Raw genomic sequence first — 24,626 nt, forward strand, 5'->3', positions numbered from 1 at the left:
GCAGTATTCCCATCTTCATCCAGCATTCCACTTCCAGTTCTCCCTATTCATTTAGTATTCCACTCTCTGTATTCCCAGGTTTATCCAGTATTCCATTTCCAGTTTTCCCGATTCTTTTATTATTCCACATGCAGTAATCCCAGCTTCATCCAGTATTCCACTTCCAGTTGTCCCCATTCATTTAGTATTCCACTCTCAGGATTTCCAGCGTCATCTAGTATTCCATTTCCGGTTTCCCGATTCAATCAGTGTTCCACTCGCATTATTCCCAGCTTCATCCAGTATTCCAGTTCTGCCAATTCATTTAGTATTCAAGTCTCAGTATTCCCAGGTTTATCCAATATTCCACTTCCTGTTGTCCCCATTCATTTAGTATTCCACTTGCAGTATTCGCAGCTTCATCCAGTATTCCACTTACAGTTCTCCCTTTCATTTAGTATTCAACTCGCAGTATTCCCTGCTTCATCCAGTATTCCACTTCCATTTTTAACAATTCATTTAGTAATCAACTCACTGTAATCCGAGATTGCCCCAGTATTCAACGCCCCGTTGTCCCCGTTCATTTAGCATTCCACTTGCAGTATTCCCAGCTTCATCCAGTATTCCACTTCAAGTTCTCCCCATTCATTCAGTATTCCACATGCAGTATTCCAAGCTGCATCTAGTATTCCGTTTCCAGTTGTCCCAATTGAATCAGTATTCCACTTGCAGTATTCCCATCTTCATCCAGCATACCTCTTCCAGTTCTCCCCGTTCATTTAGTATTTCAATCACAGTATTCCTAGCTTCATCTAGTATTCCATTTCCAGCTCTCCCGTTCATTTAGTATTCCACTCGCAGTTTCCCAGTTTCATCCAGTATACCACTTCCAGTTCTCCCTATTCATTAAGTATTCCACTCGCAGTATTCTCTGCTTCATCCATCATTCCACTCCCAGTTCATCCCGTTCATTCAGTATTTCAATCACAGTATTCCACTTCCAGGTCTCCTGATTCAATCAGTATTCCATTCGCAGTATTTAAAGCTTCATCCAGTATTCCATTTCCAGTTCTCCCATTCATTTAGTATTCCACACTAAGTATTCCACTTCCAGTTCTCCCCATTCATTCAGTATTCCACTAGCAGTGTTCCCAGCTTCATCCAGTATTCCACTTCAGGTTCTCCCTATTCATTCAGTATTCCAGTCGCAGTATTCAAAGCTTCCACCAGTATCCATTTCCAGTTCTTCCATTTCAATCAGTATTCTACTTGCAGTATACCAAGCTTCAGCTAGTATTCCATTTCCAGTTCTCCCGTTCATTTAGTATTCCACTCACAGTATTCCCAGCTTCGTCCATTAATCCACTTCCAGTTCTTATCATTCATTTAGTATTCTGCTCTCAGTATTCCCATCTTCATCCAGTATTCCATTTCCAATTGTCCCGATTGAATGAGTATTCCACTCGCAGTATTCCCATCTTGATCCAGTATTCCATTTCCAGTTCTCCCAATTCAATCACTATTCCACTCGCAGTATTGCCAGCTTCATCCAGTATTCCCTTTCCAGTTTTCTCGATTAAATTAGTATTCCACTCGCTGTATTCCCATTTTCATCCAGTATTCTATTTCAAGTTTTCCCATTCATTTAGTATTCCACTCTCGGTATTCCCAGCTTCATGCAGCATTCCATTTCCCGTTCTCCCGATTCATTTAGTATTCCACTCTCAGTATTCCCTGCCTCATCCAGCATTTCACTCCCAGTTCTCCCCATTCATTCAGTATTTCAATAACAGTATACCCAACTTCGTCCATCATTCCACTCCCAGTTCTCCCCATTCAATCAATATTCCGGTCGCAGTATTCCCAGCTTCATCCAGTATTCCACTTCCATTTTTACCCATTCATTTAGCATTCCACTCACAGCATTCCCAGCTTCCTCCTGTATTCAACGTCTCTTTCTCCCCATTCATGTAGTATTCCACTCGCAGTAATCACAGCTTAGTCCAGTATTCCACTTCCTGTTCTCCCCATTCATTTATTATTCTACTCTCAGTATTCCCAGCTTCATCCAGTATTCCACTTTCAGCTCTCCCATTCATTTATCATTCCACTTGCAGTAATCCCAGCTTCATCCAGCATTCCACTTCCAGTTCTCCCGATTCAATCAGTATTACACTCGCAGTATTCCTAGCTTGATCCAGTATTCCACTTCCAGTTCTCCCCATTCATTTAGTATTCCACTCGCAGTATTCCCAGGTTGATCCAGTATTCCACTTCCTGTTGTCCCCATTCATTTAGTATTCCACTAGCAGTATTCCCAGCTTCATCCAGTATTCCACTTTCTGTATTCCCAGCTTCATCCAGTATTCCACTTCCAATTTTCCCCATTCATTTAGTATTCCACTCTCAGTAATCCCAGCTTGATCCAGTATTCAACTTCCAGTTGTCCCCTTTCATTTAGTAATCCACTCTCAGTATTCCCAGTTTTTTTCAGTATTCCACTTTCAGCTCTCCCGTTCATTTATTATTCCACTCACAGTATTCCCAGGTTGATCCAGTATTCCACTTCCTGTTGTCCCCATTCATTTAGTATTCCACTCGCAGTATTCCCAGCTTCATCCAGCATTCCACTCCAACTTCTCTCCTTTCATTTAGTATTCCCAGGTTTATCCAGTATTCCACTTCCATTTTTACCCATTCATTTAGTATTCAACTCGCAGTATTCCCAGCTTCGTCCAGTATTCCACTTCCAGTTCTCCAGTATTCCCAGCTTCCTCCAGTATTCAACGTCCCGTTGTCCCCATTCATTTAGTATTCCACTCTCAGTATTCCCAGGTTTATCGAGTATTCGACTTCCAGTTCTCCCCCTTCATTTAGTATTCCACTCACAGTATTCCCATCTTCATCCAGTATTCCACTTCCAGTTCTCCCCCTTCATTTAGTATTCCACTCGCAGTATTCCCATCTTCGTCCAGTATTCGACTTCCAGTTCTCCCCCTTCATTTAGTATTCCACTCGCAGTATTCCCAGCTTCGTCCAGTATTCCACTTCCAGTTCTCCCCCTTCATTTAGTATTCCACTCGCAGTATTCCCAGCTTCGTCCAGTATTCCACTTCCAGTTCTCCCATTTCATTCATTTAGTATTCCACTCACAGTATTCCCATCTTCGTCCAGTATTCCACTTCCAGTTCTCCCCATTCATTTAGTATTCCACTCGCAGTATTCCCAGCTTCGTCCAGTATTCCACTTCCAGTTCTCCCCATTCATTTAGTATTCCACTCACAGTATTCCCATCTTCGTCCAGTATTCCACTTCCAGTTCTCCCCATTCATTTAGTATTCCACTCGCAGTATGCCGCTTTCCGTTCTTAGTCCTCTTATTACACACTTTCCACTTATTTTTGTATCCTTCACCCATTTCAGTTTTCTTTCTTCCCTCAATATTCCACTATACATAGTGTGTTATGTCATCCATTCAGTTTCTCACGTCTTTTAATTATCCCACATTTTATTCAGAATTCCACTCTGATTCCATGAACCAACAATGCGTTCAGTCGTCCACCCTTCCCTCAGGACTGCACAGCTTCAGGTTCTCCATGACGATTGAATAATAACAGCATCTCATAGCTGTGACAGAGTACAGTTATTTTAGGAGTTGTGTTTGGTTTTTCTCTTCGACTGATAACCCACTTTAAATATTTCAGGTTAAAGGCAACAACGTGATAGGCGTCTCGAAAGGGAAGTATTTCAGAACCGACAAGGACCGAGTGGTAGGGGTCGTTGCGCATTACGATACTGCGAAAAACACTCCAGGTATGGACGCACTGGCGAATTTGATAGGTGTACAAAATACAGAAGTTCAGTAAAAAGACCTTTATAACTTTATTGTCGAGTACGGAAGTTTTTTAGCCCTTTAAAAGATGCCAAATATTCACTTACGGACCTAATTCTGCATTTGCTGTATTTTGAGTGCGCCTTTTTAACTAGGGATGGGTAATTTTATTGCTCAGAGAACTGACGCTGTTCTTTATCATGCAGTATCCTTCTGCATATCCTTCTTTCAGGAGAGGGGCGGTGGGGTAGCCTAGTGGTTAAAGCGTTGGCTTGTCACGCTGAAGACCAAGGTTCGAGTCCCCATGGTTACAACATGTGAAGCCTATTTCTGGTGTCCCCCGCCATGATATTGCTGGAATATTGCTACAAGCGGCGTAAACCGTACTCACTCACTCATACTCACTCACTCACTCTTTCAGGAGTGGATTCAAACGGAGCTGGCGTTGTGGGCATGTTGCAGGCAGCCAAACATCTCGCCAAGTTTCCAAGAGACTTCACTGTGGTGTTTGTTGCATTCGACTTCTTGCTGAGCGAAGGTTTGAAATTATTTGTACATTCTTCTAAAACAAAGTTACGCATAAGCCGTTTTTAGAAGAATCTAAGAATTGTTGTCTTGTCATTTCTTGGGGTGGTGGGCGGTGATGGTGTTAGCCTAGTGGTTAAAGCGACCGCTCGTCACGCTGAAGACCCGGGTTCGATTCCCCACATGGGTATAATGCGCCGAGGCCCATTTCGACGTGATATTGCTAGAACATTGCTAAAAGCGGCGTAAAACCCAGCTCAGTCACTCATTCACTCACTCACTGTAAGTGAGGCCCAATGTCAGATTCGCACTATTTTCGAGACACGTGAACATCCGGGTTAAAATTCATATACTGCATAACATCGTCTGTTCAATGTGTCTACCTGTACATAATTTGAACCAGACGATTCATCTGGACAACAGGACCTATGAAAATCCGGGTTAGAATTGATCTTCAGCAACCCATGGTTGTCGTAAGAGGCTAGTAACGGGATCGGGTGGTCAGGGTCTCTGACTTGGTTGACTCATGTTATCGTATCCCAATTGCGTAGATCGATGCTCATGGTGTGTATCACTGGATTATCTGGTCCAGACTCGAATATTTACTGACTGCCGCCATATAGCTGAAATACTGCTGAGTGAGATATCAAACAAGAAGCAAACAAAACCCTAATTATGATTCTTTACCAAACCTGTTGGTTTCATTGCAATGGTGAACCAAGTGTCTTCACTTCCAGCCTTTCCTAAGTTAATGACACAGATGATATTCAGAAATACCGTTAAAAGTACTGTTAGACGCACTTCACACATCCCATATTTAAGAATGTTTTAAGGCAAAAATTCCGATTCGTAAAATATGTGACGTTAAATATATTTCTGTGTGCAAACACTCATCCCCAGATGCTGCCTGTGCGAGTCTTGGCTGCGGAAGTGAGAGTTTTATGAATGAATGGGTGAACTCATACTGGTCAACGCCACCAACGACCACCGGCGTCATTGTCATGGACACCATAATGAACTTCAACGACAGTCGGGAATCGCAGAGTCTACCTGCTGGATTTAACGTGGTACTATTTTAGTTCACCAAATGTTAGATTTGAACTGACGGGCGTGTACGTTGGGTAGTTAGTTGTGCATTATCTTCACATCGAAATGCGTCACTTGACAATGTGATGACGTCTTTGTGACACCATTTGATAATCGGGTGTTGCTCGTATTTGAATATTGCAGAATAGTTGCTATCGGATTGTCCGGTTTACGAATACTGGCTTTCGAAACGAAGGAAGTCATTGTTACACTTAATATAAGGTGATATTGCTGTTGTGAGACCCCGACATCAGAATCCGTCCCTTGCAGAACAGATTAAGGTAAAAACCTTGGAAAGAGAATGCTGTTTGGCAGCACATTAAATATACGTGGCGGCATAGCTGCAACAATCAGGTTTTTAAAAGCTTCTTCCATACAACCTTGATTGGGGATAATGTCCTTAATGCCAGAATGAATTTGTGAATCGAAGGTGTCGTTTTGGTAATTTTACTCGTTCTTCACAAAACATGAACCCTGTGTCTTGATGACGTTCTGAATGAATTATTGTTATGTCTCAAACAAAAACCAGTTTCCAATGATTTGTTCCTAACAAGCCTGTGTACAAATGGCCACTTCGTTTAATGTAGCCAGCAATTTATTACTTAAGGTAGTGCTCAAATGCTGAACGTAATAGCATGTTATCATCTTGGCACTTGCATGGTTGTCCGTGTATTGATGTATTGGTTTGCCTGGTCGACAATCCAATTTATACCTCCAAACTTGCTAACTGGATTTGAAAAAATATGTTTACTCACCGATAAGTGAGTACGGTTTTACGCCGCTTTTAGCGATATTTCCAGGAATATCACGGCAGGGGACACCAAAAATAGGCTTCAAACATTGTACCCATGTTGGGAATCGAACCTGGGCCATCGATGTGACGAGCGAACGCTTTGACCATAAGGCCAACTCACCGCCTTTTCTCACTAATGAAATTGTTTCAGCTGTTTCCAAACGTTGCGAGTAGCATCACCTCAAACAACAACAAGGGAGACTTCCTGGCAGCGATTGGACGCCCCTCGGACAGAGATGTTCTCGATAAATTCATTCAGTCTTACACAGCGCTGGGACAGCCGGAGTTTGGCGTGCAGAACATTTACATTTCCGGCTTAACTGAGTCCACCGTCAGTGCCAGCGACATTGCCCAGTACTCGGATCTGATGAGAAGTGACCACAGAACCTTCTGGAGCCGTGGTATCCCGTCCATCTTCCTCACAGACACTGGTAAGACGTTGTATGGCAGTACTATAGAGTGCAGTATGTCTATCCCTACTTGGACCATTACACTGAGTTTTCTCACCTCCTTACTCATTGGCATTAATATTACAACACGAGTTACGATTGGCCTTCAGTAACCCATGCTTGTCGTAACAGGATCGGGTGGTCAGACTCGCTGACTTGGTTGACACGTGTCATCGTATCCCAATTGTGTAGATCGATGCTCATGATGTTAATCACTGGATTGTCTGATTATTTACAGACCGCCGCCAGATAGCTGGAATATTGCTGAGTGCGGTGTAAAACAACAAACTAACAAATGGTACCCTTGAAGTTATTCACTGGATTGTCTGGTCCAGTCTCGAATACTTATATACCGCCGTGTTTTGGTAGGAACATTAGTTTGGCGATAATCAACCAAACTGTAATGTAGGTTGTGGCCGTGTTAGGAGCGTGAAGTGTAAAGCACTCACAGCCGAATGGGAACCCTTTCCGACATAGTGCGAATGCCTTGGGATTCTGGGTACACATAGTTCCGGTGGTACCTGTGCTTGTCCTTAGAAACAGTAAATTGACAGGGTGGTCACCCTCAGTGACTTGGTCTATTGCATGTTCATAATTGTGCTTTTTTGTAGCTCCACATTGTTTACATTTGTCGTCCAGCTGTATCAATGATATTGTGCTTAGAGAGTACAATTGTGTATGTGCAGCCTCTGAGTATCACTCGATGGCTTTCTCTACATTGACGTATGTACATCTGGTAACAGAATTGAGTGAGTGAGTTGTTTTACGCAGTGAATGGTTTGGATGTGGGGACATATCTCAAACAGTATTGGTTGCTGTCATGTGTTTATAAACAGGCTGACGTAATGGTGACATGTTATTGTGGATGACGTACACAGATCTATATGAACCCTTACCAGTATATCCGATCATCATTGAAATTATAATATATTGTTGCAGCAAACTTTCGGGGTTACATGAAAACCTGCTTCCATAACTCTTGTGATGACATGAGCCGGGTCACCGACAAGATGATCCAGTTTGCCGGGAAGACTACCCAAGCTGTCATTGACACTGTGAACAAACTGGCGCCAAGCTCAAGGGCAGGTAACTCTTGGCTTCACCATCTGTGTACATTGGATAAGAAGAATGAATATTTTCTTTTTAATTTCCTTTCTGTAATCAATTTATTTATATGAAAATGGAAACGCTAATAATTATATCAGAAAATACAATCACAGTTGTTTTCAGTTCTAGTCTTTTCTGGTCTCATATTGTTTCCAGGAGTGCACCGTGTAGATGTGTCTCTTCTTGGAGTTCTCGGGACACTCCTGTGGATCAACGCTGCCTTTACCGTATAGTCTCCAGTCTAACCTCGTGCCTGCACTTTACGGACGGGACAAGCTGCAGTTTACTAAAGGCCACATGAAGATGTTATCGTGTTTCTCCTCATCAACGATCAAACCTTAAATTGACTCTGTTTTTAATGGCATGGATAACTCACTCCGAATCCACATTTTTCAAGTTCATTTTTGATTTTCGTTTCATTATCCAGATTTAGATGTGACATGATCTTATGAAAGATATTATATTATTCGAGAGAAAACAGAATGTGTAAATGTTGTACATTAAATGTAATCGTGACTATATATCTACCACAATATATCTACTCGTACCGTTTCTTGTTTGCTTTCTCGAAGTGCAGTCGTGAATCTAACTGAAATATATTTAGGAGATAAACGTACTGTGTTTGGAAATTAGATGAATGTTAGACCAAATTGATAGTCTCTAAATTTCATTTGAAGCTGAATATACCATTTACCAGGTAGGTAAATGTTTACGAACGTTTTGCCGCACACATAGGGATAGATAGGGATGTATTTTTACAAGGTTTTCTGATTTATATGTGAGATATTGTTTGTTTCTGTTTGGGGCTGTGTATTGTAATTGAGTTTGAATATTTTTATAATAGAATGTAATAATTATGATAGTGAGGGTCCCTAATAATTGTGGAGGATAAATCGTATAATTGTATTTTTCGAGTTTTAATAAATGTTTCATCAGCATTTCCATCACGTCTGTTGTGTTGATATTAGTCATGTTGGTGGCCAAGCTGAAGTAGTGCGGCAGTGTTGTATATGTGCGCAGTGAAGCGCCGTGAAATCAGACGCATTTTCAATCCAAATTGATACCGTCTGATTTTATTGATTGACCAATCAAATTCGAGCATTTCACGTAGCCATGGTAGAATGGTCTCTGCAGCAACTTAACATTTTGTGATGAGAACCTACTAGAGTGAGTGCGTGAGTGAGTGAGTTTAGTTTTACGCCGCACTCAGCAATAATTCCAGCTATATGGCGGCAGTCTGTAAATAATCGCGTCTGGACCAGACAAGCCAGTGATCATTAGCATGAGCATCGAGTTGCTCAGGTCACAATTTGGATTTGTGACCGTGTTTGGCAAGCTTGACTGCTGAGAGTTTCTTGGACTTCAGTCCTGCCCTACAACGAAGCACATGAGCTACATGTAGTCTCACCTTAGGTACATGTAAGTAGTATTGGTTCAAAATTGCCAATGTTCACCAAGCAGAAAATGGATAGCCGGTGGAATTAGTCACCTTCTAGCACCTCACAGGAAGCTTGGGTTATCCGCGGTAATAATAATCAGCTTGTGATTTCAAGACCTGCGCTTTGAGCAATAGCAACGGATGGAAAATAGCGCGTTACAAATGCACTTATGATTATTATGTTTTACAGATTTAAATGAAAATGCAGCAGAGAGGGTTCGGGTGATCCTGGCACAGTCAGGCTGGTAGGGCTCATCATCAGCTCAGGGCCCTTGCCCCCTCTACACCCAGCCCAGACAGCGAATGGGAATTCTCCCAGGGAACGCTGCTTAGTCGAACCCACCAAGAACTTCCCGGAGAATATGAAGGCTCCCCAACATTGCAGCCTTCTGCATTACACAGAGTGTCAGAAGGGCTGTGCTCCAGGTAGAAAACCGGTCACTCTCCTGATCTGCGCCAAGAAATCAGGAGATACAAAACCAAGGGCACCGAGAACAATGGGGAGCCTGACGACAGTGTACTCGGGATGCAAGCGAGACATTTCAAAGGCGAGGTCTGCATATTTAGTATGCTTTTCCTGAATCTTGCAAATCACGTTGCTGTCAAGAGGGACAGAAAATTCAATTATATAAATGAATTCATTGCCTTTATCAAAAAGGACAAGATCTGGTTTGTTGGCCGGAATTCTTCTGAGGCTGTAGATTAGACATCAAGGAGATTAAGTGATATGTTTTGATTGATATGTACATAGTTTAAAGAGATAAAGTGGTATGTTTATGCAATACATTAGTATTGAGATGTTATAGATTGGTACTGTAAAAACAACGTCAAGGATATACATACCACTTAATCTCTTTGAACTCTGTCCAAAGCTATTGACTTGAGATTGGTAATTATTGAATGGTATATTTTGGAAAGACTTGCAGGAAGAACTTGTTTGACACATCATATACCAATTGCGTAGATTGATGCTCATGGTATCAGTCACGGGATCGTCTGGTCCAAACTCGATTACTCACAGACAACCGCCATATAGCTAGGAATGTGCCACGTTAAACAACTACCGACATTAAACTCGTTCAGTGTTTGAATGTGTTTACTATGTAGTTGTGTACATATATATTTTGTTATTAAGCACACTCATTATTTACCATATAATTAGCTCTTGGCCATTTTGTTGCAGCATACAATAGCTCTGGAACAACCTACACACAAATTATTCCTTCGTAGACATCCGGGATACAATTCAAGATGGTCGTAAGAGGCGACAAACGGGATCGGGTGGTCAGACTCGCTGATTTGGTTGAGACATGTTATCGCATCCCAAATGCGTATATCGATGCTCATGATGTAGGTCACTGGATTGTCTGGTCCAGACTCGACTATTTTCAGACCGCACCCATATAGCTTGAAAATTGCTTAGGGCGGTGTTTAACAACAAATAAATAAATAAATCCACTCTAACGATTATATCGCATTACAAAGGACGTATAGAAGTCTACAGGAACAGCATCTCTCCATTTTTTCAGGAATATGGGAAACAACAACATCTCCGATCTGAACCTCAGTCCTCCCTTGTCTTATTATTTCGAAATTCATATTTCATTAAATTCTGACTAATGCATGGATGGAGATTTCGGAGATTTGCTAAGAAGATTTAGTTTCTTGTATGCCATTTCTTCGTTTGGTTTTCCTGAGGGGTTCAACATTGTACTTGGCTGCCACGTCATCCTGAAATGAATTCGCACAAGTATAAGTTTGATGTACAGCATACCAGGTTATTACGAACTCGCCATGACGTCTCTGGTCTTCACTTTACACATACATCATTTGTTTTAATGACTTTTGTCAGGGCGGTGGGGTAGCCTAGTGGTCAAAGACCAAGGTTCGATTCCCCACATATGTACAGATGTATGAATCCCATTTCTTGAGTCCCCCGCCTTTCAGTAATGTATAGACTTTAAATAGATGAATAACAATTACCTCTGTATGTATATACAATCTACCACTTCTATGAACAAATGTAAGGAATTTAGACGTTCACTGATCACTAGGTGGACCACCACTTAAGCAGAATTCATCACCACAGCACACTCCAAATAATGGTCGTATTTTAATGAAACAAGTCCAAAACAAGAGCGTTGTTATCAAACGAATTCGATGTTCTCGTTTTCTTACCCATAAGTAAGTGAGTGATTCATTACTTTAGCATCTACATTTGTAAGTATTGAGCGCACGTTTTTCAGAAAAAACATATATGAAAATCCTGAAAATGTCTCAATATCTGAGTAAGTGAGTTTAGTTTTACGCCGGTTATAGCAATATCACGGTGCAAAACATCAGAAATTGGCTTCTTACATTGTACCAATGTGGGTAATCGAACCCGGGTCCTCGGCTTGACGAGCGCACGCTTTAACCACCAGGCCATCCCACCTCGCCTCTCAATATCTGAGAAGCTGGAGATGTCTCTTAGCGGTGTCAGGATCCTTTAGTCAGGCGTGGATTTCTTCCAGTTGGCAAATTGTTAAGCATCATTTCTCCCACTTACGGATAGCTATGATGTGAGTTAGATATTTTCAAAAATCATAGTTATACGAAAATCATAGTCTGTGAGGCAGTCTAGCAGCAGTCTCACAAATCCACACTGTCTGATGGGAAAAGTACAATGCTGTATGGATGACAACTTCTATATTGTATTATGATGTGACGTATCGGTGTAGATTCTTATACCATCGTCAAGCAAGAGTGAAGAATCTTCACCGAATCAAGTTGTCATCCATACAGTATCGTACTTTTCTTATTATTCATCAACTTCTAAAATGCCAATCAAACAGATCACAATCTGTCTGGTCATGTAAATCACCGCTCAGTCAGTATGTGAGATCTATATGTTCGTCCAACTCACCGCAAACTTCATTTGGTTTCTGTGGTAAGGTATTCCTCCGAGACTGTCACATAGATTCATGTGTTTGCGCTCCGGATCTCCAGCAACCAGCACTTCCGTCTCTCCTTCCGCCTGACAGCGTAGTCAACGTCGGGTACAGAAAGTACACCATTAAATATCTGCATATCTGTATGTGTCATTACTGAAACACGTCCACTGCATAATGTCCACCAATCATATTGTGTCTTATTTAAACACTGTGAAAAATCCGATCATTCTCTCCGATTCAAATACTCTGTCTGCCGAGAACTGTTGACGAATTACACCTGCAAACTGTTATCATAGTTCTAAAATACGTCATATTTTCCTCAATCTTATATAAATAATTGTGACTTTATAAAATAGGACTAAACAGCACATTTTGTATACAGTGAGACCTCGGATACCCGGACCCCAGATATCCAGATAACCTCGCCTTCCGGTCAATTTTTAGAAAAAAAACATTCTCTTACGTTATAAAAGTGACTGTCTATAACGGATATTCGGTTTCCGTTTCCGGACGGTACATTTTACAAACAAACCGGCTAAATCAACACAAAATTGACTCACCTATCCGCACGAAGCTTTGATCTACCGCTAACCGTGTGAAGGGAAGTGCGAGAGTCCCACGTGTTTTGACACGAGACATGGTGTCATATATATTATTGTGTCTACTCACGGATCGAAACGAAGTGTAGTTGACAGAAAATGCATAATATAGCTTCTCTAAATATCATATTTATTGTAGCAACAAACTGGCTTGCTTATTTTACCCCATTCAACAATCACGAACTGATCACCGCCTCGTTTTCCATTGACTGCTAGTTTACAGTAACATCGGTAAAAATGTGTGAATTTAAATGGCTTCCGTATTTTACCCCATTCGACGTGCGTACCACGTTCATGAGGGTCCGTATAACCTAAGTGTTGATTATATATATTTTACATAAAAACTGTAAATAATATTCTTTGGGTTAAATAATAGTATTCTGCGTCAGAATTCATCCCGTTATATTATTGTGCATGTTTGAACTTGTTCGCCGGGTAACGTGTGCACAACTGATTGCTATTTCCGGCTTTGTGTACGAGACAAATACGCACGGTAATCTTAATCCCTGCAAATAATACAATGCCCAGCAAAAACAACTTAGAACTTTATAGGTAAATAATCTTGTCTAGTGATGTTTAATTGCAAATTTGACGTCTCTACTGACAAAGTTGTCTTCTTTTGTTTGTTCACGCGAAGTGATACGATGTTGTTTATTCAGTCAAAGCAATAAAAGTGCAGTGTGTCGATATTCAAGCCAGTTATGTTGTGATGCTGTTTTTTGAATGTCTATATAATGTATAATAAACGCTTGATGATCATAAATATTTTGGATTTTCCTTGAGGTGTATGAAAACCAAAAATCCAGATATCCGGATATTCAATTATCCGGATGATTTACGTAAAAAACGAATGTGTCCGTATATCCGAGGTCTCACTGTATTTTATTCAATAACGAGAATACTAAACGCTGTCTCAGTTAGTGTTGATCTTCATTTTCCAAGTTGTAAGATAATTAGCATTAGGTGTTAAGCTTTAAGACTACATGCATGTTCCGTCCCAAGTCTATAATCTGTCAGTATCGATATACGCTCGTCTTCATTCCCAAGTTTTCTTGATAAGCCTTATGTACTAACTGTTAAGACGACATGTCCGGAGAGAGAAGTAAACATTACTCTATGATAACACGCTCTCCGAGAAAACTGTTAGATAATTTTGGTCATTTCTGCACCCTCAAGTCTTTCAAAGCTACGAGGTAATCTTAAGATTTAGATAGTCAGCAGTGTAGATTAGCAGCATTTGTAAGTATTGTTTGAAGAAGTGACCATTGAACGCGCGACCATATCACGAACTGTGAGAGTATCGGTGTTATATATAACGGCTTTTATTCGAGGTATTTCACTCATGAAATGCACCGAAAGAAGACTGGCCACTAATCGATGCTTCTCTTGTTATTTGAAGGTAAGCCATGTTCAATTCATTCATTGTATGTTCTTAAATTATGTTCATATTTTCTCTGTTTTCTATTACGTTCCATACTGTTAGTTTATGCCAATATCATCATTTAAACTATGCAGTATTGAATAAGTACAACAAGGAATATCTATATCATAGTTGTGTCAGACCATGTAGAACCAATCTAACAATCTTACATCAAAATAGTTTACAGTATAATGCAGTAACGTTAAGACATAATATAGGTTCAGTAAATCACAATTACATATGATCGGGCTCGTGGAAGCAAAGCAATTCTTGCGCACGTGTTGTATATTTTATTGTGTGTTTGCAATGAAAGTGAATGTCAGTGAATATATTTCTAAATGATTATTATATGTGTTTAACTCAAATGTTCCATGCTACCTTTCATCAACCAATGTTTAAACAATGTACATATTATGTGAGGTTACAATACGGTACACGCAAAACTACTGAGCGCACATAAACCTTGTTGTTTCATTCTGTTGCTCACATATTGCTACGTTCTCAGTACTGTAAAGCTTTAAGTATGTATATTTACTTATTCAATAACATGCCGTTCGGCATATGATCTTTAGTAATTCGCGACAGTCTAGATATTCAGATGTGGTCATATGATTCAACTAGCAGACTGAACATTTATATTATTTGTGTATTCTTATTATTCTGCTTAAGTTGTATTCTGTTGGGATGTAGCAAAGTAACGCCTATCATTTACGACTTCCATAGAAGATTATTTTAGCAATTGATAGCACATGTACTACGTGTCTTACTGAACAGTTACCTCATCATTCTCTACGCATATTTCTCAGCTGCGCTACATCACGTGTATTATGTTTCCAATATAATTTGAAGTGTCCTCACTTCCGTGTAATCTTGGCAATTGTTTATTGTAAGGTATATTGTCAGTAAGGATTATGTAATTATTAATTTACATGATTTTCATATTATGTATTAATTGTCCAAGTTTGAAATAATGCTGATGTTTTATATAATTTGACTCATGAAATGCACCGAATAATGACTGGCCACCAATCGATGCTTTTCTTGGTTATTTGAAGGTGTTGCGGTCCCAAGCTAATTCCCCCACAACAAATTCTAGGTATTATAATTATCCTAGACCAAATATAAACCCTAAAAAGGTTACTATAAGGTCAAGGTTATTATACTGTGAACACCACTAGACTTGAATTATGCATCGAATCTTCACTCAGTCAGACGAATAGTTTCTGAAAAGATTCCTAAAACGTTACCGTGTCCCACTTGCACTTTTTTATTTCCCTTACATACAGCACAAATGCCATTGCATTCTGGAAAGATGTTGTTTGCATAATGTCCAGATACATTGTCTCACCGTCATTGTTTTCATTTGGAACTGCCCGGTTACATTAGTGTTCCAGATAGGGAAATTAGATATGGTAAACGTTAAGCTTTGCTCCCTCGTATCAACAGTAAAATGATCGATGGTCGTCTACACTAACACCTTAACTATTATTTGGTTACGTTCAGTTAACATACCGGATTTAGTCCCCTGCAGTGGTCCATTAGTTGACTCAATCTGTCTTCAAATCCTGCCGCAAAAGTACTTGGGTCGATGGCAACGAAACACTGGCCCTGTGATACAGGAACTGTCAGTATTACAACAATATACTGACGGGCAAAAGAAAGTATACACCCATATTTGAAAGTGTCTCAAAAAGAAACAAACAATAAATGCTTATTACATTATGATGCGGGTGTCTTATATTTGTGTTTGCGTTTTGGACATGATGTTTGCAATGTTAAGGCGACTACTTTCAGTCTAGGAAGGTTTTAATAACGTTATTAGTTTGTTCCATCAAAGTCCAATTTCAAGTGTACACTACGACAGTTACGAAGCGACCAGATAAAAGCATCAAGGAAGAAGGAGATTACAATACGGCGAGGGATGTGGGGACAAACCTGCATTGCTACACACAATGATGTCATAAACATTGTGAATAGTTTAGGCAGCATGTTTGTTTGTTTGTTTGTTGCATAACGCCAAACTTCTCACATTTCCAGCTGTAAGAGGGCGGTCTGTAAATAAGCAAGTCTATACCATACAGTCCAGTGATACATGTGTTTCAATCTGCACATTTGGGATACGATGACATGTCAACCAAGTCAGCAAGCCTGACGACCCGATCCCGTTAGTCGCCTCATACTACAAGCATGGCTTGCTGAAGACCAATTCTAACCCGGATCTTCACAGGCGTGTAGTTAGTAACACAGACTCCGAACCCAGCATAGAAATATTTAGCAGTAAATTTGCAATTATTCAAAGGACAGAATCTCACCAGATTGGCTTGCTTGGAATGAGATGACCAATGTCTGATGAAAGGGCCAAAGTCGGATCCGCTGAGGATGCCACAAAATATTTCCACCATCATGGCCAGTCCAAAGCCCTTGTACCCACTGGTGTCTTCTGTGCCCCCTAAAGGCAGCAATCCACCCTGGTGCAGCACCCGGTGGGTGTCAGTGGATGACTGGGGACGTGAACAACAGAGATATCCAGAACCATATGCCATTCTCCTCACAACCCACAAACGTTTGCATCGTGCATTAACATTCAGCAAACATATACTATTTACAGACAGAAGAATGTGTTAAGTTCAATTTCTGGATGTCTGTATTTAGAGAATCATTTACTTCACTTGTACCTCATTCTGGGAGATTATTGCAGTGTCAAACTTTTCAATGTATGCGTATGTATATATATGTATATATATATATATATATATGGATACTGCAATAATCTACTATATATAAACACATACCACCCGTGGAAAAAAAGAGGAAAGAACATACAGAGACACATATACATGTTAAACACATACCACCATATCACCATATATACTACTCAAAACAAGTAAAGGGTCAAAACTTTTAATGGTCATAACTACAAATATACATAACAGTAAAATGTAGCGATCATAAAACAACTCGAGCCAACATGTCATGATAACCATAACGGGAGACAAAAACAGCAGGAATTTCAGTGATTGCTGATCAATAAGGTCAAAGTGACCTACTGTCAGAAGTGAAAATTCAAACGCCAACATTGGCCTAATAACGGATGTAACCACCTCGAGCAGTAAGACAAGCAGTACACCTCTGTCTCATACTGCTCACCAGACGCTGGAAGAAGGCTTGGGGTATTGCCTGCCATTCTGCAATGACATACTGGGCCAGTTCTGCACCGTTGTTTGGAGGGGCGTGGTTGTTACGAAGCCGACGTCCTAACTCGTCCCAAGCATGTTCCATAGGGGCTAAATCTGCTGAATATGCCGCGCATTCCATGTGCTGAACAGTTTTCTGTTTAAGGAAGTCCGTCACAACACGGGCACGGTGTGGTCGGACATTGTCATCTTGGAATATGGATCCGACACCGATACGTTGTAAACAAGGCAAAACAAGGGGTCTGATAATCTCCCGTAGATAGCGATTTCCGGTCAGGTTACCATTAATGACATAGAGAGGTGTCCTCTGATGAAAGGAAAGCGCACCCCAAACCATGACATCCCCGCCTCCATATGACAAACGTTGGTTGACGTTAACGTCAGCAAACCTCCCTCCTGGACGCCGATACACACGAGTTCTACCGTCATTGAACTGTAGAGTAAACCTAGACTCGTAGGAGAAAAGAACCGATGCCCACTGAGCACGATGCCAACGAACATGGCGTCTACACCAGTCATGTATTGCCGTCTTGTGTCGCTGAAGGAGCGGTGGTCGTACTGCTGGTCGCAGTGCCCGAAGATTGTTCCTCGTCAGTCGGTTCCTGACAGTTTGATCAGATACCAGGGTACTTGTGGCAGTTCTCAGTTGGTCACGGAATTGTCTGGCAGTTACTCTGCGTTGTGGGAGGGCCATATTTGTCAGGTATCGGTCTTCTCTAGGAGTTGTTGATGGAGGCCTGCCAGAACGTGGTCGATTATTCAGCATTCCAGTGACACGAAACCGGTGTCATAACCTTCCAATGACACTCTGTCTCACATTTAGTCTCTGAGCCACACTGCGTTGAGGTTCGCCATTTGGAAGCCAAGCAAGAGCTCTTCCTCTGTCTGTCATGCTCAGTTGACGTCTTGCTATTGCTGAATTTCAAGTGACAATAGCAATGCGACAATTACCAGTTTTATAGGGAAAATAAGCACGCACAACACTAATCCCACGAAGAACACGTGCAACTGTTGTTCATGATGAAACATCATCTTCCACAAGCACAGTGGTGGCGCTTCTGTGAAGAACTCGATGTTTCAATTTGTTCATTTTTTTAACACCCTACCACATGATGACTATTGGCACCACGGTTATCTGCAGCCTTTATCCAGGTTCTGCAATGGTTTTGAATAAACTGCCATACACGGAATGTAAAGTTTTATTCATGCATAATGCAACCAGCCTCATCAATAACATTACATGATGACATCGCATGACCCTTAACTTGTTTTGAGTAGTATATATTGTCAATGTTGCTGGAGTAGGACTGTATCTCACCTAATGATCTTTGCTCATCTTTCCACTGGTGGTATGTGTTTATTCAATCTTCTGCCAATATTGTCAATATTACTGGAGAAGAACTGTAGCTCACCTTCCCTGTTTCGTCCACGCCCCAGCCATGCAGAAGGTCCTGTCCCAACCGGTGCTTCATTTCCACCTGTACAACAAAGTGACACACACATATTCATGTTCCTTCAGAGCTGCGTCCCTAGTGGCAGCAAGAGTTGTATACTCCCCAGGGAGTTGAGACTGATAATACGATGTGCCGTTGAGATTGACATCCAATGATCGAGGGGGAAAATACCAGCGCCTTGAGCATGCACTAGTTGCGTGGCTACGTGCGGTATATAAATATCCTATAATAACATAAATAATAAAATACAGTGAAATCTCTGTAAACCGAACAAATACATAAACAACATTTCCATTTTGGTGGTTATTGCTAGTTCTTACACATCTCCACAGTAGGGTTGTTAATCATATACATATGTAGCTACTGTGAACAGATGATAATTTCAATCCGTCAGAGCCAGCACCGTTTCCCTGGTTGTATTAAATTTTCCTGGACAATCCTTCAGGCGCGCAAGACTCGTGTAATTGCGGAGACATATGGAGACGGAAGTTCTTTTCCAAATATAGTCAGTCAGGAATACTTCCACTCATTTATCATGGTATCTGAACAGCTTTGAGAGTTACTTCAAGCCCTAACGTATTGAGCGAACCCGTTTAGGGAAACGAAAACTTGACATACATACTATAACCTACCTTTCCTTGTGCCACACCCGTCGTTGCCATGTCAAGCACAAAACTGTCACCATGGTTACCCGGTGCTGCCACACACATAGCATTGGTCCCAAGTGTTTTCTAGGACGTGATCATAACAGTCAAACATTCTTGATGAAGAATTATAAAATGGATGATCAAAACCGTATATTATCCAATTATAAGAAAGAAACGGCAAGTGACGTAAAAATATAACTAAACACTTCAAGGTCAGTTAAGACAGACTGACAGAGTGTGTCATTAGGGTTTTGAACTTGAAGTTAGGATGTGTAGTAAGTAAACACCACTGTACCTCTCGTGCACGGGTTGGAACCATATTTGGGGAGGTGTTACAGAAGGCCATCCCCTGTAATGTAAAGACAGACACCCACTGACGAATCAAGGTTGGTGATATAACCTCTGTTCGTGATGCTAGGGACTTACACAAGATTGGCGTTTACTTAACATATTGAAAATGTGGATTACTTTACGGAGCCACCATCCACTTAATAGTGTTGGAGACCCGTAAAGATCCTTCAGCAACCCACGCTTGTCTTAAGAGGCGTCTAACGGGATCGGGTGGTCAGGCTCACTCAATTGTTTGGCACATGTCTTCATATTGCGTAGATCGAGCTTAAACTGTTGATCACTGGATTGTCTGGTCCGGACTCGATTATTTACAGACCGCCATCATCAGCTGGAATATTGCTGAGTGTGGCGACAAACAACAACAAAACAACAACAAAGATGAACATAATAGTGTTGGGGTGGATTTCCCTTGAGTTACTGCCTTCAGATTTCACAAAGATTGGAAATAACGATAATGAAGTTTAGAATATTTACCGGTCGGTGTAGTCTAGCCCGGGTTGTGCTGACTGTGGGGTAACACTGAACCACACACTTCGGGGCGGTGGGGTAGTGAACCACACACTCACTGAACCACACACTCGGAATGTACAATGAAGCATACTCAGCCTGTTCATTGGAAATCATGTACTCATGCATTCTTTTGCCTGACTTACAATTAACCCTTGTTCCATTGCACGAAGGCCGTACCAGCCAGCGATTCCAAAGTGGTTTGATGCTGTCAATGAAGGAAATATGCATTATTAAATGTTGACAATAATATCAGGAAAATTATGGTAAGGAACCTATCCAGACTTACCACGACAATGTATACTGAGAGAAACAAATAAAGGATCATAGGAAAATTCAAGCATTCCTTTATTATTTTCCAGTTTTCATCACCACAGTGCCATTCAAAGCTGGTGATGAAAACTGGAAAATATTAAAGGAATGCTTGAATTTTCCTATGATCCTTTATTTGTTTCTCTCAGTATATTAAGAAAATATACCATCATGAAACAGTATTCCAAGATTAATCACTTTGCGGTCTCTCAACTTCTTACTTGCTGGTATCATAATTTTATGATGGCCACAGTCAGGATGAGAGTGGTCAAGATCCGGAATTTTCGTTGACAACAACATCCAATCCCCAAACCCAACATTCACCCATTAATGAGTTGTTTCTAACAATCTATGGATGTAAGAGGCGACTAAATTAGACCAAACCCAAAGACGATGTGACTCGGGTGATAGCATTTGGAAGTAGCTCACAGTACTAAACACTGGCTTTTCTGGTCCAGACTTAACAAAACCGTCGTGATATAGCCTTAATTAATTAATATTCGCACGATCTATACAATCAATGCAGTATCAAATGACAAGGTGTCGACATAACATATACCTCTGGCCGTCACCCATCCGATCCCCGACTGTTTGGCTTTCTGTATGGCGAGGTCCATGCAGAACCTGCCAACAACTGGACCTGAAAGAGTTCATAAGATAGTCCATATAACTACATGATATACAGTCAAGACAAGATATAACTACATCCGATTTCGATTCCCTATAGGTAAACAGTTTCCTCTACCATGGTATAGCTTTTGTTAGAACCATTCTTCTTTTCATTTACAGCAGGGTGGCAGTGATGCAGGTGTGGGTTGTTTTACCATCGTTGTTTCGCTGAAAACAATTATACATATCTGATTCAATGGGTGTATTCTGTAAAAGACACTGATCACTCAATCGTGTTGATGGTACTTACCAAGCACATTCTTGCCATCTACAAGAGCTGTTGCCACAGTCTCCCTGACAACCTCGGGTTCGTCTTGTGATGACGTCATTCCCGACACGAGGTCACCTAGGTACAACTCTGCAGCAAAGGTCAGATGGTGTATGTGTCTGTTAAAACATTCTGATGGAGCATGAGTATGTTGAACATTCTGTGTCTATATTAAAGTTCAAGTGATGAATGTATCTGTATCATGTATCAGATGATGAATGTGTCTGTACAAAAGTTCAGACGGTCAATAGACGTGTATCAAAGTATAAATGGTCAATAAACGTGAATCAAAGTATAGATGGTCAATAAACGTGTATCAAAGTATAGATGGTCAATAGGCGTGTACCAAAATTTAGATGGTCATTGTTTGTTAACTGTTTCACGCCAAACTCAGCAATATTCCAGCTAGATGGGGGTCGTCTGTAAATAATCGAGTTTGCACCAGACACTCCAGTGATCAACATCATGAACATCGATCTACGCTATTGGGATACGATCACATGTGTCAACCAAGTCAGCGAGCCTGACCATCCGACCCCGTTAGTCGCCTCTTACGACAAACATGGGTTACTGAAGATCAATTCTAACCCGGATCTTCGCGGGTCCAACAAAACGAAGATCAAAAACCAACGACAGATAAGCTTGGCTTTGTACACATTTACAAAAAAAATGTTTGGAGATCAAACATACAATAGGCTAAGACAATGTGATTGCAGGTGCGCCTTTTTTTTGGACAACTATACACGCGCAGTTGTACTTATTGCTTCATGTATAATTTAATATACGTATTCATTTTTCCACGAACAATTTTTGCTTCTTTTTTATCTTGCTATTGGCCAATACGATACCATCCTCTGTTGGTAACCCAGTCAAGTTGGAATTTCTGATAATACAATGGCCGATCTTGCTGCTACGGCAGCACTCAACAAATCTGTGACACCACTTTTCATCCCATACTATGATACTTACAAAGCTGTCATTAGAGTATATATCCGTATTCTAATGCAGAAGAAGTGGGACACCCAAGTAGGTATCAATAAATTACTTTTATTTTTCCATCGCAAGGGATAAATAGAACAATTAAGGATCTTGTCTATAATGTAAATTATAATTTAAGAATTGTTTTTTTACAAGAAATAGGATTATTAGATATTTTGTGAATGTTTTGTAAATAGTTGAATATTATTGTATTATCAATTGTAGAATAAATTAGAAACTGCGATTGTTAGTGGCTGTATCCTCAAATGGGGTTGAAGTACTGTAAAATTATTGTCCCCCTGAGAGGGTACATAAGTTCCAACCAAAAACATTCAGTGAACTTAAACTTGCCAAATTTTTAAAACGTAGCATTTCTGTCATTTTAAATTATGGCTAAATCTGACTACAATCGCCAACGGCTGAAGGGATGATGTAAATCCAGCTAGGGCACATGCTGGTAGCAAAGGTACTGTACATAAGTCCCCATGATCCCCAGTATGGGGATCTACCTTCAGTTTTTATATTGTATTGTCTTTTATAGTTAAAATGTCTTAAATTTAAATACTAGTTTTAAAACTATTCCTGTGATAAACAAGTTGTTTTACTGTCCTTCGTTGACTGGTTTTAATAATTTATCTAAAATTATAAATATATATCTTGATATAGTCACGACATGGCTGAAATACTGCCAATGTGACTTAAAGTTTTAACTCACTCACTCACTCACTCACTCACTCACTCACTCACTCACTCACTCACTCACTCACTCACTCACTCACTCACTCACTCACTCACTCACTCACTCACTCACTCACTCACTCACTCACTCACTCACTCACTCAGAAAGGACAATTCATGAATAGAATGCATGATAATGGCAACATACATGTCTAGACACCAAATAGTTATCAATCTGAAATCGAATCGCATCCAAACGTGAGAATATCACAGAAAGTAAAAGCCATGAGTAGAAAGCAAGTGAATCTCATAAACACACCAAGGCCGTTGGCATGTCTGAACAATATATACATTAACCCTTTATTCATGTCACCAGTACTATCTGCGCTCCCGACCAGGGCAACAACGCAGCTATGTGAGTAGGCCAGCCTCAACCAGCACTGACCTCCTGTTCTATTTGGAGAAACCGACAATTCTCACCTATACGGTTGAGGCCATGGCTGTAGTGACCTCTGTAGTCGGCCATGACAAGTACCTCTGTCAGACACTTGGCGTGCTCGGTCCTGGCACCAGCCGCCTCCAGGCATCGAATACAGAAACTGTACAGATCGTCACGTGTGACAGTGAAGTCATCCCAGCCCGCCATTACGAAGTGAGGCTCTACATGTGTGGGTCTTGATGTATTCATGTCACGTTGTGGTATAAACTTTCAACATGCGGTCTGCGGTAAAAGTTTTCAATAGGTTGTAAGTGAAATCAGAAGAGTGAGTTTATTTTTACGCGGCACTCAGCAATATTCCAGCTATAAAGCGCATAAATCGCCTGATTCACACACTGTACAGGCTCACAGTGTATAGCTTCACACGATGTACAGACTCACACAGTGTATAGCTTCATACATTGTACAGGTTCACACAGTGTATAGCTTCACACACTGTAAAGGCTCACACAGTGTATAGCTTCACACGCTGTACAGACTCACACAGTGTTTACCTTCACACGCTGTACAGACTCACACAGTGTTTAGCTTCACACGCTGTACATGCTCACACAGTGTAGAGCTTCACGCACTGTACAGGCTCACACAGTGTAGAGCTTCATCCACTGTACAGGCTCACACAGTGTATGGCTTCACACACTGTACAGGCTCACACAGTGTACAGCGTCATACACTGTACAGGCTCACACAATGTATAACTTCACACACTGTACAGACTCAAACAATGTATAGCTTCACACACTATAGATGCTCACACAGTGTAGAGCTTCACACACTGTACAGGCTAACACAGTGTAGAGCTTCACACTGTACAGGCTCACACAGTGTATAGCGTCACACTGTACAGGCTCACACAGTGTATAGCTTCACACATTGTATAGGTTCACACAGTGTAGAGCTTCACACATT

General features: G+C 40.9%; 2 protein-coding genes across 4 annotated transcripts in view; one reads left to right on the top strand and one right to left on the bottom strand.

Annotated features, from left to right (window-relative positions):
* The first annotated feature begins 3,654 nt into the window (after positions 1–3,654).
* LOC124278226 lies at positions 3,655–8,322 on the top strand. Its single transcript, XM_046713948.1, has 6 exons — positions 3,655–3,791; positions 4,232–4,348; positions 5,236–5,402; positions 6,366–6,645; positions 7,603–7,749; positions 7,927–8,322. The coding sequence occupies exons 2-6, from the start codon at positions 4,264–4,266 to the stop codon at positions 8,001–8,003; spliced, it is 756 nt and encodes a 251-aa protein (XP_046569904.1). The 5' UTR covers positions 3,655–3,791; positions 4,232–4,263; the 3' UTR covers positions 8,004–8,322.
* A 1,964-nt stretch (positions 8,323–10,286) lies between these two features.
* Positions 10,287–24,626, bottom strand: part of LOC124278228 (uncharacterized oxidoreductase YjmC-like) — a 35,341-nt gene continuing 21,001 nt past the window's right edge. For 2 of the 3 annotated variants that reach the window (XM_046713950.1, XM_046713951.1), the window contains exons 3-12: positions 21,545–21,652; positions 21,185–21,265; positions 20,460–20,521; positions 19,751–19,804; positions 19,441–19,539; positions 18,767–18,832; positions 16,473–16,661; positions 15,673–15,768; positions 12,114–12,224; positions 10,287–10,939 (exon numbers count right to left, since the gene is read on the bottom strand). In XM_046713950.1, coding sequence (XP_046569906.1) covers positions 10,856–10,939; positions 12,114–12,224; positions 15,673–15,768; positions 16,473–16,661; positions 18,767–18,832; positions 19,441–19,539; positions 19,751–19,804; positions 20,460–20,521; positions 21,185–21,265; positions 21,545–21,623 — 921 coding nt within the window. In that variant the 5' untranslated portion in view covers positions 21,624–21,652 and the 3' untranslated portion in view covers positions 10,287–10,855. Of the gene's footprint in view, positions 10,940–12,113; positions 12,225–15,672; positions 15,769–16,472; positions 16,662–18,766; positions 18,833–19,440; positions 19,540–19,750; positions 19,805–20,459; positions 20,522–21,184; positions 21,266–21,544; positions 21,653–23,698; positions 24,021–24,626 lie in introns of those variants that run through there. The other variant, XM_046713949.1, reaches the window with a different exon arrangement.

The sequence above is a fragment of the Haliotis rubra genome, unplaced genomic scaffold, assembly GCF_003918875.1.
Source record: "Haliotis rubra isolate DU_JTF1 unplaced genomic scaffold, ASM391887v1 Scf233, whole genome shotgun sequence".
NCBI lineage: Eukaryota > Metazoa > Mollusca > Gastropoda > Lepetellida > Haliotidae > Haliotis > Haliotis rubra.

Excerpts from the sequence above, each read along its gene's own strand:
- LOC124278226 (XM_046713948.1), top strand. The coding sequence starts at position 4,264 with ATGTTGCAGGCAGCCAAACATCTCGCCAAGTTTCCAAGAGACTTCACT. Across the intron at positions 4,349-5,235 it reads CGACTTCTTGCTGAGCGAAG|ATGCTGCCTGTGCGAGTCTT; the intron begins GTTTGAAATTAT and ends ACTCATCCCCAG. Across the intron at positions 6,646-7,602 it reads CATCTTCCTCACAGACACTG|CAAACTTTCGGGGTTACATG; the intron begins GTAAGACGTTGT and ends ATATTGTTGCAG.